The sequence below is a fragment of the Emydura macquarii genome, unplaced genomic scaffold (assembly GCF_026122565.2).
Source record: "Emydura macquarii macquarii isolate MOO-44397 ecotype Brisbane River unplaced genomic scaffold, CSIRO-AGI_Emac_v2 contig_383, whole genome shotgun sequence".
Taxonomy (NCBI): domain Eukaryota; kingdom Metazoa; phylum Chordata; order Testudines; family Chelidae; genus Emydura; species Emydura macquarii.
Window position 1 is genome coordinate 4,511,821 of NW_027130520.1, and position 18,767 is coordinate 4,530,587.

The 18,767-nt window shown below is 43.1% G+C and overlaps 1 protein-coding gene across 2 annotated transcripts in view; it reads left to right on the forward strand.

Annotated features, from left to right (window-relative positions):
* Nucleotides 1-18,767, forward strand: part of LAPTM4B (lysosomal protein transmembrane 4 beta) — an 86,442-nt gene that overhangs the window by 28,421 nt on the left and 39,254 nt on the right. For both annotated transcript variants that reach the window (XM_067536975.1, XM_067536964.1), the window contains exons 3-4: nucleotides 7,284-7,357; nucleotides 8,055-8,177. In XM_067536975.1, coding sequence (XP_067393076.1) covers nucleotides 7,284-7,357; nucleotides 8,055-8,177 — 197 coding nt within the window. The remainder of the gene's footprint in view (nucleotides 1-7,283; nucleotides 7,358-8,054; nucleotides 8,178-18,767) is intronic.

An 18,767-nucleotide genomic window follows, 5' to 3' on the forward strand; every position in this document is an offset into this window, starting at 1 on the left:
CACAGTTGCAATTCCTGTTTTTTTTTTCTTCTTCCTGTTGTTTGTGTAGGTTATTGTCAATACGGATAACAAGATTTGTGAAGATGTCCAGACCGTTAGGGTCTCAACTCGGACCAGTTCATCCTTAATCTCATCCTGCAAGCCCCATCGAAACTGGCATAACTGGGCCATCTCATTCCATTCCATGTCCAATATGAGGCGCTGGATGGCTACATAGGAGGAGTCTGTATCCGACCCCTGTCGGAGTTTGTGCAGAGCGGCTTCACTGGAGTGGGCACATTTGGTGCCATTGAAGATGGTTGATATTGCCCCCCTGGAAGGCACCTAGTTAGATAGAATTGGACTGTTGGCTTCCAACAGGAGAGAGGCCCAGTCCAACAGCTCCCCTGTCAGCAGGCTGACTACCAAGCCTACCTTGGTATGGTCAGGAGCATACATCTGTGGTTGAAGCAAGAATAAGAGGCAGCACTGATTCATGAACCTCAAAATTTGGAGTGGCTCCTATCTGAGCACTTGGGCAGAAGGATAGCAGGCCCCCGCTCAGGTGATAGCACAGCCAGACAGGCTCTGAGCACCACATTTTCCATGTGGAGATGATGGTCCGCTCCCACAATGCCTGATTCTCAGTGGCCAGCTATGTGATCTGCACCTGCAGTGCTTGGTTGTCTGCCTGGAGGCAGATCACATGCACATTCAGGGTATGGCAGACTCCACTAGGTCCAGCCTCAGCTTGGCTAACTCAGAAAAGTTGATAGTGGTCCAAGCAAACTATAAGGACATGGGTGTGGATGGTCATGCCTAATGGTTAGAGTCAGTCACCTGGGACCAGAGCTGGGATCAGAGTCAGGTGCCAAGCCAAAGGTGAGAGCTGGAGACAGAGTTAGATGCCAAGCCATTGTCAGCAGCATGAGCAGAGCATAGGAACAGGGACGTGGAGCATGGCAGGAGCCAGGAACAGACAGGGGTCTGGGATAAAAGGGACAGGAACCAGGCAGAGATGGGAAGGCAGGGATCAGGAGTCAGGCAAGTAGGCAGGGTCTGTAGTAGCAACCAGCCAAGGATTCCTCTCATTGCTCAGACAGTAGAGAGATGTTTGTAGAAGATTATAATCTAGAGACACTCCCGCATAAGAGACAGTATTATTAACGTAGGAATTTGGAGATGTGCCCTGGAGGTGGGACGGGCAGAGGTTTTGGGAACACTGCATGGCTGTGTGCAGCAATTCACCAGAGATGCTCTCCAGTACGTTTTATTAAAGTTTTGTTCCTTTCTCATTCACTGGTTTGTGAATCCCAAGATTGTTACACAGACAACTTCCTTGTGACTCACTCTGCTTTAAGTCGAGCTTCTCCACTAATCGGTAGCACTGGACATTTCCCCCTCTCAGGAGCTATGTGGGCGGGGCCCTTTGCAAACTAGAGTACTGCTTGGTGACCTGCAGGCCCAGGTTTGAGGCCCATGATCCCCCACAGATCCAGATCCATTTCTCTTACCAAAACCACTTATCCTCTTATGGGGGGAAACACTTTCTTTCCTCTATTAATGTATGTGGGTTTTGTTTTTTTAAAATTAATTTTTAAATAGTTGGTAGGAAATCTTATCTTAATTGATAGTCTTATTCACATAGATCCACAATATTGTTTTATGAATCAGCAGGAATGCAGCTACAGAAACATGGACCTTAGTTTTAAGACTATTACACTCAACACTTCTCAGTGCAATATGGAGGAAGCTGTTTTCATACAAGTTATACACCTTGTCCCATCTGCTCTGTGTAACACAAGTGCTTATAGTAAAAGCTTTAGGTCCTTGCATTGCTCTGATTGACGTGCACAGGAATTTTGCCATGGACTTCAGTAGTCCTAAATATGAAAATTAGAGGAAGTTTGCATCAGAGCCTTTACTGTGTCACTCCAAGTGACATATCAGATTTATGTTTATTTTCACACATTCTTTAAGGTACATATGCCAAAAATTAAATATTAGGGGTTTATTACTTTCTTACTGATTTACCTTTTTAAATGTGTTTTGATTGGAAAAACTTTCTTTAAATCTTTTTATATGATTGGGTTTAAGAATGTAAGTGCTATAACAGATTCATATGGAACCTAACTAAAACTGATATATTAAAACTGACTGCCTTGTCCTAATTCTCAGAGATTAACCTTGCAATGATTGCTGTCAGTGTGGGATTTATATAGCTGACATTAGAGGTCTGCCAGTGCTGGAGGCTTTAAAATAGTAATTCTGTTTTGTAATATGGTATCTGTCAGACCAAGTACATTTGGGATTTCCATCTAGATTTGAAAATCACATTTTCTGTGTGGCCTTCAGAGGTGAACCCTACCTAAAAGAATGTAAAAGGATGACATGTGGGCTGAGTGACCTCACAACCACTTGAGAATAACTGACTGTGAAATGCTTCCTAATTACAAATGGACCTTGAGAATTCTCCTTTCACTCTGTTCTTTTGCTTTCTTGGTTTTCATGCTTTATGAAGTACAGGCAGCTAATTTAACTCATTAACTATTCAAATTATTTTCAATCCCTGTTCAGAGAGAGAGGGTTTTTTTAATTTGACTCGGATTGTTTAAACCTTAGTATTTTCTTTTTGAGATAAAGTACCCAGGCAAATGCTCATGCTGATATCATACCCTGCTCTTTCTATTGGTCTTGTTCAAAAGAAATGTTTCATATGTTTGTTGCATGTTCGATAGATACAAAACATGCACAATATATATGTTTGAAAACTACAAAATTCACCAATTGTCGTATGTTTTAAGGCCTTACTTTCTGCTGGGTTTCAACCAGCCTATTTTTGTGAGTAAGATTTTGCATTCCAAAATCATTGCCTACTTGTTTATTTGCTGGCTGTGAATTGTAGGTAGAAGTATAATAGACTTCTAACTATTAGTTTTTGAGACCACAGTCTATTGCCAGCACAAAATTGCTGGCACAAGTTGTGGGTGCAAAATTGTTGTTCCTCGCCTCCCAAAACAAAGGTAAAATGACTGAAAATTAGGCCTTAAAGAACCAGGTAGATACAAAACTGTCCATAATTAGTCATGATGGGTGAAATCCTGGCTCTGTTGAAGTCAATGAGAGTTTCGCCATTGACTTCAATGAGGCCAGGATTGTTTCTCTTTGTATTTGTAGTTGTAAGTCTGGCTTACTGAGTAATTTCAAACCTGCATTAACGGTAGTTGAGAAAATTCCTGTCATACTCAGGAGACTTTCTTTAAACGTTCTACCTTTGTAAACATCAGTATCACATAGTTTCTCCCAATGAATAGAGGAAACATTAATAAGCTGCAGGATTGTTGAGGACTGTTGCATGCTGGAGGGTCAGAAGTGAACATTCTGTCAAACATGGAGGCAGGGAGTGTTCACATGTCCAGTTGAGGGTGATGTATCTCCTTTCCATTTTGGAGATAGGAAAGGGATATGATGGCAAAGGAAGTGCCAAGACAGGGGATAGGAGGCAGGCGTGTTGGGAAGACACCAGAGCACATGGCTTGGCTCTCTCTCTCTCTCATAACACATTCCTGAATTAAAGGTGACTGAGGAAAACTCCAGGCCTCCTATTTGCACTTGAGATTGGTACTAACTACTAAGATCAGTACTGAGCCCTGGGGAGAGCCACCCCTATTTTAAGGGATCCGGTGAACAGATAGGAGTTTGCAAACTAGATCAGGGAGTGCTGGAGATGTAAGAGCTGCCCTGTGCACTTGTTTTGGTTTTTAAAGTCTGATACACTGCATAAAGGGAATGGAAACCCCTGTAAATAAGCCTGAAATTATCTAGCGGGTTTTGTCGACTTGAGACTCCTGCTCAGTTTGTTCAGCTCCATGGACGTGACCCTGACACATTACTAGCACAACAATTATATTGCTTCTCCTCTCTTGTTACTAATACATTGTAATTGTTGTTTTTATGTATTACTTATACAGTGCCATATATGTGCATGACGCTTTACAAAGCTAATAAAGATGGAGGGTGAAATTCAGGCTCAATAGAAGTCAATGGGAATTTTGTCATTGACGTCAGTGGGGCCAGGATTTCACTCATGTCTCTGCCCCAAAATGCTTACAAGTCTAAGTTCAGATGAGACCAGCAGAAAACTGTTTAAATGGCTTCAAAATAGTAATATTAGCTGAAATAAATAACCACACTTGGTTTAAAGAAAAAACAAAACCCTGATCCTTCACATTCTTCTGGAAGATGGGCACTGCTAGATCCAGATTGAAGAGTTTCAGTAATGAACTTTGGGAGTGATCTAATTCTGATTTGATCAACCGGATCAGCACAGGTGAGGAGCACTAAAGCCAACATGTCTAAACTAAAAATGACTTTGAGTAAACTTGGTATGAACTCACTAACTGAGGGCAGGGATTGGTTTAAAGTGATGTATTCACTGTCGTGATACTGAGCAGTTTGTGTAAATGAGCAAAGGTAATAGCAAAAGCAGGCATGCAGGGTTGTGGTTACTACTTAACATGGCCTCGTTTTGCTGAGTGCTTTTTTCTTCCTGAGTTAGTCAGCATCTCTATAAATAAAATATACCCCATGGGTGAGTCAGAGTCTCCAGGTGTTGGGTCTCTGGATATCTTATTCCCTCTCCTTTCTTTCCAACCTTTGTTAGTACATCGGAAAAATGGATACATTGTCTGCACACATTTTACATTAAATTTTCTGTATTAAAGGTGGGCAAGTGAAAAAGTGAATCAAAAGTTCTGGGGTAGTGCTGGGGAAGCAAAAGAAAAATCTCCTCCTTGCAACTCTCATCAAAATCTTAAAATATATCAAGCTTCTAACAGTTTGTTTCTTCTCAAATCTCTGCTATTCATAAGATATTTCAAATACATACACATCTTAGTTTGTATAGTGGTTTTGTTCTGTATGAGAGTTTTTAAATGATTATTTCTGCTATAAGATGTCTTTGCCTGGTTTTATAAAGTGCTTTTTCTTTAAGTTGCCACAGACCTTTGAGCATTGGTAAATTCATTATGACAGAAACATGAAAGACAGGAACTGTGTATTCATTTTGATTTCTTTTCAAGACCAATGTTAGCCTGGCCATCCTTTCTTTGAGTTGCAAAACAGAATCTGAATTCCATGGGTGAAATCCTGGCCCCAGTGGAGTCAGTTTTTGAGTCTTACTGCATTTGTCATGAGCTGATCGCTCTTAGCTAGTCCCTCAAGATGGGCAACATATTCTTCACTAATCAAGGGTTCCCCAAATTCTTGAAAGCTGAGTCCCCACCTCAGGAAAATGAAATCAATCATATCTTCTCTGTAACCTCACAGTATGTCAAAGATCTATGTATTTTAATGTGTATATCATCCATCACTGGATAGGCTATATACATTTCACATTTGGAAGGCTTTTTTAGCAAACATAATATCTACCACAGTGATGCCAAACTCCTTTCATATGGCAGGTCTGCCACCTGGCATGGACCACATTCAGCAAAAATTATTAAAATAGAAAAAAAGATGAACCGTGTTGATAAGTTTTTACATTTACCCTTTGACTTACTTGATATTTCCTTTTCTTCAACTTGCGAGGTTGGGGTAGCTACTCTCCAGACAGTGGGTAAGCACTTTTCAGTGCCATTTTCCCTCACCTGGACAAAGTACCTTTTTCCATCAGGCTTGTGCCTCTCTGGTATCTCTTAAATGTGACCAAGTGGTTCTACGCCTGCACATAAGGCTTTGCTTGCTGTGCCAGAGTCTGGACTGTGGGGGTGTGATCTGTAGAGCATACCAGTGTGTTGTGTTCTAAGTCCCCCATGTGGACCCTGTTGGCACACACTAAATGTTCCTTAGGGCTGATCAACGTAGTCCTATCTGAAACAGGATTACATCAATGTGTACTAAGAAGGTCTACACAGGGCAGTTAGAGTGCAACACACTCGTGTGCTCTCCAAATCACATCCCTGTAGTGTAAGCCACTTCAGACAGCGTGACATACAACCATGAGTGCCAACCTTGGGGCATGCTGCCAAGAAGCAGGGCAGAGACCCCAACTGGTGGTATGTTCTATAGTTAGATTTCACCAACCCAGTAACAATGTGAACTCCTAAAGCACTGTAACAGTTTTACAGTGGAGTCACAGACAGTCCCCTTGAGCAGTCCATTCTAGTTTACCATGCAAGCAATCTAGACTTAGTGGTAGTTGATTGCTACACACCAAAGATCACAAGATATTCAGGTTACTTCCAGGCCCAAGAGACCAGTCACTTACCCAGGTCAATTTGTACCTTAGATCTCTCACCAAAGACAATGCTTGTAGCCAATTCTGTAATAAATGAACTGAAGATTTATTAACTAGGAAAAGAAATGAGAGCATTATTACAAGGTTAAAGCAGGCGAGCATATGTATACAAATGACTTAGTCTATGGTTTTAAAAGGTGACAGTTGTAGTAATCTGTCAGCTCTGAATGTCTATTAGGGCTAACCCAGCTTTACGCTGGGGATCTCTGCTTCTGTTTTGTAGCTCCAGCCCAGAGGGAGTCCAAACAGCCAAAGAGATGTAAAAATTTCTTCTCCGCTATTTTTGTCATTCTTCCAGAATTCAGGTTAATGGGATGAGCCCTTTTGCATGTAGCCTGTTCATGGACTCACGGGTGTAATTAACAAAATCTTTGTATTGTGATGTCCCACAATAGTCCCTTTAGTTTTGGTAGCTTTCTTGATGGGCAGGAGACGATCCCTCCTGACCGGGTTCACAGTTTCAGAGCAAACAATTTTTTTAGTTATAAAGCAGACACTTAAATATTACCTTATAGCAGGTGATAAAGATGTTATAAGTGAGATTAATGCATGCAGTAGTTTACAAGCATTTCATAAAGCTAACACTAAACACATTGCTATAAGTCCAATACTCATCTTAACCATACCAACACACAGGTGAAACCGACTGGTTTCCAGCAATGAATTTGTCAGCGCTTAGCAAGAGCTAGCTACATCACAGTGGGCTTGTCTGCACGATCCCGAATCCACAAAGATGAAGATGAAACTATTCTGTGGGCTGGATCCAGCCTGGAGGCCATGCATTTGACACCCTGAGCTAGAGACATGCTTTTAAAAAAACAAAACAAAACACCTGAGACCATGGGGAATAATGGAGTGGTATATCAACACCTCCTGCCCTCCCACCCAGTCTTTTGTACACAGGGGCATGCAGCACACTTTGGGAAATGCTGCATTTAGGCAACTGGCAAAATAGCAAAATGGAGCTGCACATTTACCTGCAAACATTTTAATTTATCTATTTCAGATATGTGCATTGCCACTGCAATTTCTCTGCTTATGATTCTGATCTGTGCGATGGCTACATATGGCGCATATAAGGTAATCAACCAGATTAAACAAAAAGTTTAATCCACTTGAGTCATTCTGCCTATGAAACTGCTAACCAGCAGAAATTTAAAAACCTGCCTCCTTTCTTTTTAAAAAATGTATTTTAAGATTTATATAACAATTTCATTTCTTCTCTGAGATTATAGGAAACACTTTTGTTTGTTGAGATCTGATGGTGTCGAGTGATGCCAGATTGATTAGGCGAATGCAAGACTGATTGTCTAACTGTATTCATTGTCTGCAGTTTCAAATATAAGATCTATTAATACATTTTGGGCAAACTTTGAATAGAAATGGCCAAATCTTGGTTTTTTAAAAGTGAATGACATTTTTTTCCCATTCACTTCCCTGAAACTGGGATTTGTTCCAGTGAATGTATTTATATTAATCCCACTCAGAAGTTTGGTATTCCAGGAAGCCAAGTCATTGTAATTGATTGATTTTTAAACCTGTTCCTTTGTAAGTTCTCAGTAGACTCATTCACTTGAATTTATCTCAGCTTTGCTGCCCAGCATCTTTGACTGCATATCATAATTTTTAGCAGATTTAACGAGTTATTTTCCCTCTGGGAAACATAATCACAAAAGTGTATTTCATTGCAGTGCGTCAGTTGCACTGTGGATTTTGAAGCATAAGGAAATAATAGTTATGCTATAACCTGCAACTATTCTTTCTTTTTTTTTTATAGCAACATGCGGCCTGGATCATCCCTTTCTTCTGTTACCAGATCTTTGACTTCGCCCTGAACACGCTGGTTGCCATCAGTGTGCTTGTTTATCCAAACACAATTCAAGACTATCTACGACAGCTGGTAAATCACTTGAAATTAACAGTTGTTTTCGTGATCTAGAGAAAACTTTGGAAACACATTTCATCCTGCATTCTAATCCAAGGCTTTGCCACTGATTTCCTGGGCAGCCTTTGGCAGGTCATGGCCCCTCTCCGCCTTACTTTGCCAATCTGTAAAATGGGGATATTCATTTGCAGAGCCAGTGCTAGGTATAAGCAGACTAAGCAATTGCTTAGGGTCCCAAGCTCAAGGGGTGCACCTGATTTGCTTTTTATTATGGGTTGGGGGAGAGGCTAAACATTTTTCTGCTTAGGGCCCACAGTGGGCTAGCACCACCTCTGCTCATTTAATTACCTCACAGGAATGTTGGAAGGACCAATTAGTTAAAATATTTGTGCATTGCCTTGAAGTTTTACTGGGCTATATAAGTGTAAACATGATTAAATGGCAGGTTAGCCTGTGATAGCAGGGGACTGGATTTAATGATGTAAGCCACATGCTTAATAGATAGATATCTCTTAAAGAGATTTAGAGAGAAGGGGGAGAGAAGAGTGAGTTGTGTATCTGCCTAACAACGACCCATACACAATTATCATTCCTCACCCAGAAGTTTCTGGATGACATGAGAGTTTTGGGCATGCTCAGTAGATTCCCTGTAGTGGGACTCAGACACCAGAGCAGCTGCTTTATAAAACGACATGTGACTTGCATGGGTTGGGAGAAGTTGAGCCACAGGAGCGGAAAGCAAGTTTTCTTCATTGAGTGCTTGCTCATGTCCATTCTCAATTAGGTGTACGCGTGGCACGTGCACCGGTGCAGGAAATGTTTCCCCTAGTGGTATTCGGAGGGCAGACTCTAGCACCCTCTGCAGCGGCATGCGTATGTGCCCATATATAGGGTGCTACAGACCCCCCCTCCCTCTCAGTTCCTTCTTACTGTCTTTGATGGTGCTGAAACACTCTCTTGCTGCGGCAAGTTTTTCTCTCAACCTAGTGTATCTTCATGTATATAATTCTAAGTTACTGTTAAAAAGTTAGAGTTAATTTTAGTTGCCCTGAGACAGGGCATGCTCCGGTTTCCTGGCTTCAAACCCTGCCCTTCATGTAAGAAGCCTATGCCAGTCAACGAGCCGCACCAAAGCTGTTTAAAGTGTCTGGGAGAAGCCCATGTATGGGAGAAGTGCAGGATTTGTAAGAGTTCCTGGCCCCGTAGCCAGAAGGGCTGGGACATAAGACTAAAAATTGTATTAATGGAATTGGCGCTTAGACTGTAATCAGAACCGTTGGCTTTGGTATGGAGCGCCTCCGGCACCACAATCTTCCTGGCACTGATCAACATCTCTGGTGTCGAAGAAGAAACCAAGGAAGGTATAAGGGTGACCTACCAGCCATTTCCCTGGATCCAGACCCCCTATGATTTTTCACACTGCCTTGTTCCTTTTGTCCCAGCATGGACTACCATAACATCAGACCGTTGGGTTCTCAACACAGTAGCAACTGGGTATACCCTTCAGTTTGCCTCACTCTCACCTTCCCACCCATCTTCCCCATCCCTCTCTAGGGACCCTTCTCATGAGTAGCTCCTCACCCAGGAGGTGCAAGCCCTCTTGCGAATGGGAGCCATGGAAAAGGTTCTTCGAGAACTGAGGGGAAAAGGTTTTTATTCCCGCTACTTTCTAATACCAAAGGCAAAAGGAGGTTCCTGAACCTGCAAGATCTTAACAGATATCTCAAAAAGTTGAAGTTCCGTATGGCCTCCCGAGCCTCTGTCATTCCCTCGCTGGATCCAAGTGATAGGCATCATTTAAATCGTACCAATTTCCATATCTCCATCTTCCAGGGCCCCAGGATGTTCCTGCATTTTGTGGTCGGCAAGCAGTACTATCAGTTTGCAGTGCTTCCCTTTGGCCTATGAACTACACTTTGTGTATTCACCAAATGCATGGCAGTGGTGGCAGCCTACCTCAGATGGCAGGGCATACAGGTCTTCCCTTACTTGGATGATTGGCTCATCAGGGGTCACTCAAGGTTGCAAGTCTGATGCAGCATCGAGGTTGCCCAGGCCACCTGCCAAGCGCTGAGCCTGTTAATAAACAAACAAAAGTCAATGCTCATCCCGGTACAGAAAATAGAGCTTATAGGTGCGGTCCTGGATTCCACCTGAGCCAGAGTGCTGCTACCAGAAGCCATGTTCCTGGCCATATCAGAACTCCTAGCCCAAGTGTCAGCCCACCCTATCACCATAGCAAGGGTATGCCTCAGGCTACTGGGTCACCTGGCAGCTTGCACTTATGTGGTCCAGTATGCCAGGCTGCCCCTCAGAACTCTGCAAATATGGCTGGTGACAGTACATTCCCCATCCAGACAACATCCAAACATAGTCCTTATGGTTCCTCCACTGATACTCACTTCCCTATCATGGTGGGCAAAGCTGCATCATGTGAGGAGAGGGGTACCTTTCACGGCCCCAGAGCCAATCATATTGCTTGTATCAGACACCTTGGATGTAGGCTGGAGGGCTCACATTGGTACCCTCAAGTCCCAGGGCCTCTGGGCCAGAGACGAACTGGCATTGCATATCAACATTAGGGAGTTCGGGGCAATCCGACTGCTATGCAAAGTGCTCCTGCCTCAACTCTCCCACATGGTGGTTCAAGTATTGGCAGACAATACAGCCTCAATGTACTATATCAACAAACGGGGAAGCCATGTCCCTGGCCCTTTGTCAGGTGGTCCTTCGCCTATGGAGCTTCTATGTAGCTCACAACATTCACCTGGAAGCTGTGCAGCTTCCAGAGATCAGGAACACCATGGCAGGATTGCTTCAGCACGTCCTTTTTTCCTCTCGTCACAAGTGGTCCTTACACCCAGAAGTGGCCAAGGTCATCTTCCAGAGGTAGGGCACTGCTCAAGTGGATCTATTCGCAAACAGATAGAACAAGAAATGCGAGCAGTTCTGCTCTCTGCAGGGTCTGAATGATGGCTTGCTGACTGACACCTTTCTCTTATCATGGTCAGACGGTCTCATGTACGTCTTCCCGCCAATACCGGTGATCCACAAAGGTCTTCATAAAGGTCAAGGATGATCCAAGCCTGGTCTCTCTAGTAGCCCCGGAATGGCTATGCCAGCACTGGTTCAGGATGCTACTCGATCTATCCATGGCCTGCCCTTGGACACTTCCATCATGACTGGACCTTCTCTTTCAGGACCATCATCACTTTACCCAGACCTGGCCTCCCTGCACCTGACAGCACAGGTGCTTTGTGGCTAAGCCTTGAGGAGCAATCCTGTTCAGTGCAAATCTAGCAGAACTTGTTGGAAAGCAGGAAATGTTCCATCGGAGTGTCATACCTGGCCAAGTGGAAGCGCTTCACCTGCTGGGTGGCTCTTTGCAATATCTTCCAGCATAAAGCGTCAATCGAAACTCTCTTGGATTACCTGCTCCATCTGAACTGTGAAGGTTTGGCCTTATTGTCGATTAAGGCACACCTAGTGGCCAGTGCGGATTCTAGTAGGCAGGTGTCTGTATCACAGAAGTGACTATTTCCATTTGGCACCTTCATTGTTAGCAGTTTTAGGGGAGAGAGTGCAGGGGCAGAGGCCTGGTCTCTGCTGGAAAACGTTATGGCAAAGTTTAACTTTAACTAACTGTACACTATTTGCCCTGGTCTAGGCAAGCCAGCATCATATTAGCCAATGTGCTTTTCAAACACAATAATGTTTTTTTGTGAAGACAAGCCTTGAATGGGCTGCACTAGCCTCACCCCAAGAATTGGTCCCTTCAGGTCAGGGTTAAGACAGTCACAGAGCACTGAGAGGAAGCTTATTTTGCAGCTGTCTCACAAAATATACCTAGAAAAATTAAAATGGGCTTGGATATGAAATTGATCATGTGAATGGAAGTAGTACAAGGGCCCTACCATCAATCAAAAGTTGGGTCCCACCCCCTGACCCCCTCAAGCCCCTCCCACCTGTCACCTTTGTATCAGCGTTGAGCAAAAACAAGAAAGGCCTGATTCATCTATGCTGTTTGATGCAACAGTGTTCGGGGCCTCCAGGGACTCCTGACAGGCATCGTTGAGTTGTCGAGAGATTTTCAGAAAAGAAAAAGATGTAAGCCCCGCTGCTTGGTTTTTGTTTTTTGTTTTTGGGGTTTTTAAAAAAGATTTATGCAACCCCGGTAGGTTCCTAACCCCATCACGCCCCCCTCTCATCCTCTACAGTTGTGTGTTATCGATCCTTTACCTCTGTGGAGTCTTCTCCATTTGCCTTGTCTGCCGGTGCCAGTGAGAGGCTGTCAGGCTTGTCAGGCTGCCTCACGATTGCTCGGGTTTTGGGTTCTGGCATATCCAACAACAGCTAGGTCAAAGGGCTTATCTCACTGTTCCCTCCTCCTCAGAACTCTCACTTATGTAGCACTTTCTACGTAGGAGGGCCAAGGCCGCTTGAGATAAAACAAATTCCGAAGTTCTCACGAGGGTGGTGAAGGAGTCCATGTTTTCCTCTCAGCATTTCCACAATTTCTGAAACATGCTTTCTTGAAACAAGATGGGCTCTTCCGCCTGGTGCTGTGTCTTATGGGGGCAGTGCTGCTGGCCGGCCAACTGTGGAGCCTCTGAGATCTGGCAGGTGTTCCAACCTAGACCCCCACACTACATCTATTCCGATTGGGACCCGTTTCTCTTCTGGGACAGCCTAAGCGGGTGAAACCAGCTCTGATTGGTGGAAGGCGGTGGGAGGAGTTCTCAGAGGGATCACATTGTCGTCTTCTGGGGGGGGGGGGGGGGGTCATTCTGCCCTGCCACATGCTGTTTTTGGTTAAATCCGCTCTTGGGGGTGGTCCTATTGATGGAGGGCGGTAGGAGGAATTCTCAGAGGGGTCACATGACCCAATTCTGATCAGGTGTCCATCTTGACCCGGAAGCAATACCCCATGGGGGCGGGCTATAAGGTGACAGATGTTCGGGGCCTGAGGGGTCAGGGACGGGGGTAACATTTGATTGATGGTCGGGCCCTTGTACTACTAATGGAAAACTAGCTAAAGGACTGTAAATAAAGGATAATGAGAAACAGCAGGCAGAGTAATGGTAAACACTAATGCACCAAGTCATGGGAGGTGACATTATATCAAGTCAGTGAGAGTGGGGTATAACAGGGATCTTGTCTTCTTAAATATCCTCTTTAGTGGTCTGGATGCAGGAGTAAATAGGCCATGCTAAAAAAATCACAGATGAGCTTACATTTGGAAGTGAAGACAGAGGAATAAGTCAAAGGACAACTAGATTACAAACGTGGGTGGAAAATAACAAAATAAGATTCAACTTGGAAGAATTTAAGTGAGTGCATCTATGATAGAGGGAAAAATAATCCAAACCACAGATGCAATGGAGGGAGAGCTACCTCTAGAGACAGTCATGCTGAAAAAAATCTAATGATTTAGAGGAAAAAAGGCTGCCAAGGAGAGAAGGAAAGAGAACTTAATTTTGTGTGTTCTCCTTCCCTTTGATTTAAAGGAGATAAAGCTATTATTGTATAAGTTATTTTACAGGAAAAATGGATTCCAAAGTGTTACAAACAATGCCCATGCATGCAATATGTTTGGCTTTTAAAATTACATATCAGGGGATGTGATTTTTGAGACGGGGGGGCAAGGAGAACATGGTTAGGAAAAGCGGAGTCACTTCTGTGCATAGGCAATGGGAATAGCCTGTTTAATCTGTGTTTATTATAATGTTGATGTTGGCTCTCTGAATATTTTCAATCTGTTTTTGTCCATATCTGGATGAAATGCAAGGGAACCCTATCGTCTTGGTGCATGCTTAGTAGTATTACCAAAATGTAATTTGCCATGCTGGCAAATTATTCTCTTACAGAACTTCAGAAAACTAGCAGGGAACGTAGCTGGTCTTTTGCAGTTTTCATCAAATTTCAGGAAATGACACTGATATTTTCAGAAAAACTTTGGAGAGAATCTTTAGACTCCCTCCCCTCCTAGAGCTGCTGTTGGAGAAACAATATTGGACTAGATGGATGATACCCAGTGTGGCACTTCCTACCTTCCCACTACCTCCCAGCCATGAAAACCTCATCTCTCTTGCTTTACTCACTAGAAGTCTGGGTATAGCTAAAAGTAATAGAATTGAAAAAAACTATAATGCCACATCATTTTTTAATCAAGTAGTCATGCAGTCCAATAGACTACATTCAATGCCTGTACCTCCATTTGTATTGCTCTGGTGACTTGAAAGGTAAGGAAACTGCAGGTTAACAGGGCCCACTCCCATGAGAGGTTCTTAGGGCCCCAAGTTGCCATTCCCCTCGGATGAGGTTGAAAGTTTGACCAGGATTGGGTCCAAAGTTTGTAGCTGGTCATCTGCAAAAAGTGCTTCAACGAGAAGTCTCTCCAGCATCTTGGTCTTAGCATTGAGTCTTTTAAGATCGAAGAGGGAGTCATCAAGTTGGTAATGGATGTATATCCCCTGATCCATCTCTTGAGGCATGGCTGAGGACTCAGGCAAAGAACAAATTGAACAGCACTGGAGCAAGTATGCAGCCTTGCTTCACTCAATTCAAGATTTCGAATGCATCAGAAGAGTCACCATTGGGGCACACTTGCACTGTCATGTGGTCATGGAACAGATGGATGATTTTTATGAACCTTCTTGGGCAGTCCAGTTTATGTAGAATAGCCTATAAACCCTGTCTGTTGACCGTATCAAAAACTTTGGTCAAGTCAATGAAGATTACATACAGGTCCATGTTCTGCTCTAACATTTTTCCTGGACCTGCCTTACGACAAAACTCACATTCGCAGTACTACAACTTGATCTGAAACCACACTGCATTTCTAGCAGATTCCCCCTCAGATATGTTTGCAATGAGTTTGTTCAGTAGAATGTGAACTAGTATTTTCCCTGCTGTACGGAGGAGAAAAATGCCTCTAGTTTCCATAGTCAGCATTGCTGCCTTTGTTTTTGAACAGTGATACAATAGTAGCATCTTTGAAGTCTTGTGGCATTTCTCCTTCCTCCCAAATGCTATTCAGGGTGCCGTGAAACACCTTGATAGCCTTCGGGCCTGCTACTTCATACAGTTCTGCTGGAATACGATCCTTTCCAGACGCTTTGCCAAAGTTCAATTGTTTGGTTGGTTGGTTTCATGACCTGATCAGCTGATGAAGGGAGATTAAGATCCTCTTTGTTGGGTTTCTCGCGTAATTAGTCAAAGACATGCTGATCGACTGTGGATGGCCTATTGAGTAGACTATTGAAGTGTTCAGCCCATCTCTGTGTGATTACCTCTTTATCTTTAATGAGGGTTATGCCATCTGCCGATTTCAGGGGAACTGTGCCAGATTTAGATGGTCTGTAGACTGCTTTGAGAGAGCCAAAGAACATCTTTGCATTGTTCGTATCCGCATAATGCTGAACTTCTGCAGCTTTCCTCTCCCAATATTCATCCTGGATTCTCCTCAGTTCAAACTGGGCCTTGCTCTTTAGGCCCTTAAATCTATCTTTCTTTGAAAGGAAGTGAGATCATTCTGCCATTCAACAAATGCTTTTTGCTTGTCACTTAAGAGTTTGGAAATGTCCCCGTTTACCCTTTTCTTTGGCCCCGGCACTGATTTAGCTGTGTTGTCAATCACATCTTTGAACTGGTTCCATTTTTCTGTTAGGTTGCCAACGACGGCATGAAAAAAGCCTGTCCAGTGACTGCAGAAACTGCACCTGATAGTTGATGTGCTTGAGCTTGTGTTGAAGGTTATTCTTTTGAGCTTGATATGCTTGCGTTGTAAGGGGACTATATGCAGGTTGAAACACTGTTCTTGCTAATCTGTGGCCTGCCCAGCATTCCACGTCACATATGGCTCTGGTAATTCTGACATCATGGATGTCTCGTTGGCAGATGATAACATAATCAATCACGTGCCATTGTTTGGACCATGGGTGCATCCATGTTATTTTATAGTTATCATTTTGCCTAAAGATGGTGTTAGTGATGAGCAGACTATGTTCTGCACATTTCCCCAAGAGGAGGAGTCCATTGCTGTTCATCTGTCCCACTCCATGTTGTCTTATCACACACCTCAGACACTGCTGTCTCTACCAACTCTAGCGTTGAAGTCTCCCAGCAGGATGAGCTTATCATATGCCGGGGTTGATCTGAGGATGGAGTCCAGATTGGAGTAGAAATGCTCCTTGCTTCCTTTTGTGCTAGTCAGTGTTGGCGCATAGACACTAATGACACTGACACACCGTAAAGGATTCAGGGGGAATCGAAGTTTCGTGAGCCATTTGTTCAGGCCAGCAGGGAGGTCAGGAAGTTGTTTCAGGAGAGACAGTCTAACTGCAAATCCAACTCCATGGATCCTGTCTTCATCCTCTGATTTTTCCTTTCCAGTGAAAGTGTAGTCACCTCTTAGTTCACTCGTGAAACCTTCTCCAGCCCGTCTAGTCTCACAGCATTGGTACAACTGTGCCGCTGTATGCTCACTAGTGTAGACATGGCTTAGAATTTGTGTATTGTAGGTATCTTTATGGTACTTATCACTGTGGTGTCCTTGTAAATGTGGGGAGTGATGCTGTGTGGATCACAGCTGTGATGCTGTGGGGTTCACTGCTCTTTCAAGGAGATGGACAACCCTCAGGAGAAAGTTGAGTAATCAACTGAGTAAAAACCAGCCCAACTGGCTAGGGGGTTACAAGAATATTCTGATTCTGGTATGTACATTCTGGTTCACCAATGAATATCATGTGAGGTCTTAAATGAAAGCCAGGGTCACACTGGTCATTAGTATCATTAGTATCGTTATGAAATGTATGTATGGATACATATATAAGGAGTTGCATATTTATACTGAAAATATGCTCCTAAAGTCTTTATCAAGAGAGAGTTAAAAAAACAGGTTTTCTATTAGAGAAAAGATTTTTTTTTTCCACCTGCTGCTTGGTCGACATGTAAACTAAGCAGTGGAAGCTAACACAGTGGAAGCCTCATGTACGTACAAACTCAACTAGTGAATGTGAATTCAACAGGGAGACAGCATACTGCAGAATAAGCTACAGAGGGTTATCTTGACCTGACATACAGACAGTGAATTTTGGGAAATATAAGGAGAAGGCAAGGAAAACACCCCTCTATCCTGCACCTAGGAAGTAGTTGAGCAGTGAAAATGGGATCACAACCAGGCTTGGTTGACATGCTGCAAAGGACATTTGGGTGAGAAACTTCTTTAGACAGGAAGTTAACCTGTTAAGTTTAGTCTCTAGAAAGCATGTTTTGATTTTGTTTTATATGTAACATTTTCTTTCCCTTAGCCTTACTCACTATCTCTTGGATCTTTGGTAATAAATGTATCTGTATTTTCACTATAAATGTATAAAAGCTGTGATATTAAACTAGGAGCTGATCCTAAATTGAACCATTTAAGCTGGTGTGTGCATTGTTCTGTTGGGAACTGCAGAACTGGTATTACTGTCAGTGTTCAGTAGATAAGGGACTGGATATCACAGGGGAACACTTCAAAGGGCTTGAGGATTGTTAACCTGCAAGGCAAAGTAAGGACTGGCATAGCCCACAGGAGAGTGCTTGGGTGGCTCAGACATTGCTGATGGTAGGGATCTGACATCCAGCTAAGCACAAACAAGTCTCCCTCTCATTAAAGGCAGCGGAGGAGAGGGGAACACAGGGTGACTCTCAGTTCTGCGTGTCCTAAGAACTGTCTCTCAAGATAATATATAAACTCTGAAGGGATCTTGGCCAGGTGCCTTAGGCCAAAGCCTTGGAAGACCTCAGGGTGGGAGGAAAGTGAAGGACTAGAGTTTGTGTATTTACTTCTAGGCATTTTTATGGCACTTATCCCTGTACGTCATTGTAAATGTGGGGTGTGAGGCACAAGCTCTTTCAGGGATTGTCCTCAGGGAGCAGTTAGTAATACACATCTGGAAAAATGTACTCATCCGTTAATAGAATTTTTTGGCGGCAACTTAAGGGGATTATTAAAATGGCACTCCTAATTCTCTGCTGCCAATGGTCAGTGGTAGGTCAAAAACCAGCCACCTCTTCCCATTGCTTCGTCTGAACATGCAGGATTGTTAAATCTGTTTGCTTTGGGCATGTATCTGCCAATTTTATAAATTGGACCTTACTGTAGAAGTGCTGCAACTAATTTCCATAGAACTATGCATGGAATAAGGCACAACTCAACATAAGAAGTGACAAAACTGGGGCCTTTGTTAACATCACCATGTATTTGAAACACTCACTTTGCAATTTTCTGATTCCAACCTGCTTCTCAGCAGTTCAGGTATCTTTGGAAAGCTGTTGTTATTCACATGTACTTGCACGCAAATACATCATTTTAAATGTTCCATAAATTGCAAGAGCATCACAGAACAAAGAGTTATGTAAAATAAGCAGTTAGTCTAATCACAAATCTAATGATTGAAATGTTTTTTGATGGTGGGCAGCCACAAACCAATGGTTCTAACCTACATTAAACACACTTGATCATTACCACTGTAACTATTTAATAGAGAATGTTTTAATTTGTACTTGTATTGTGCTTGTAAAACAAATAGTACCGTTTCTTGTAATAATAATTTATTTAAA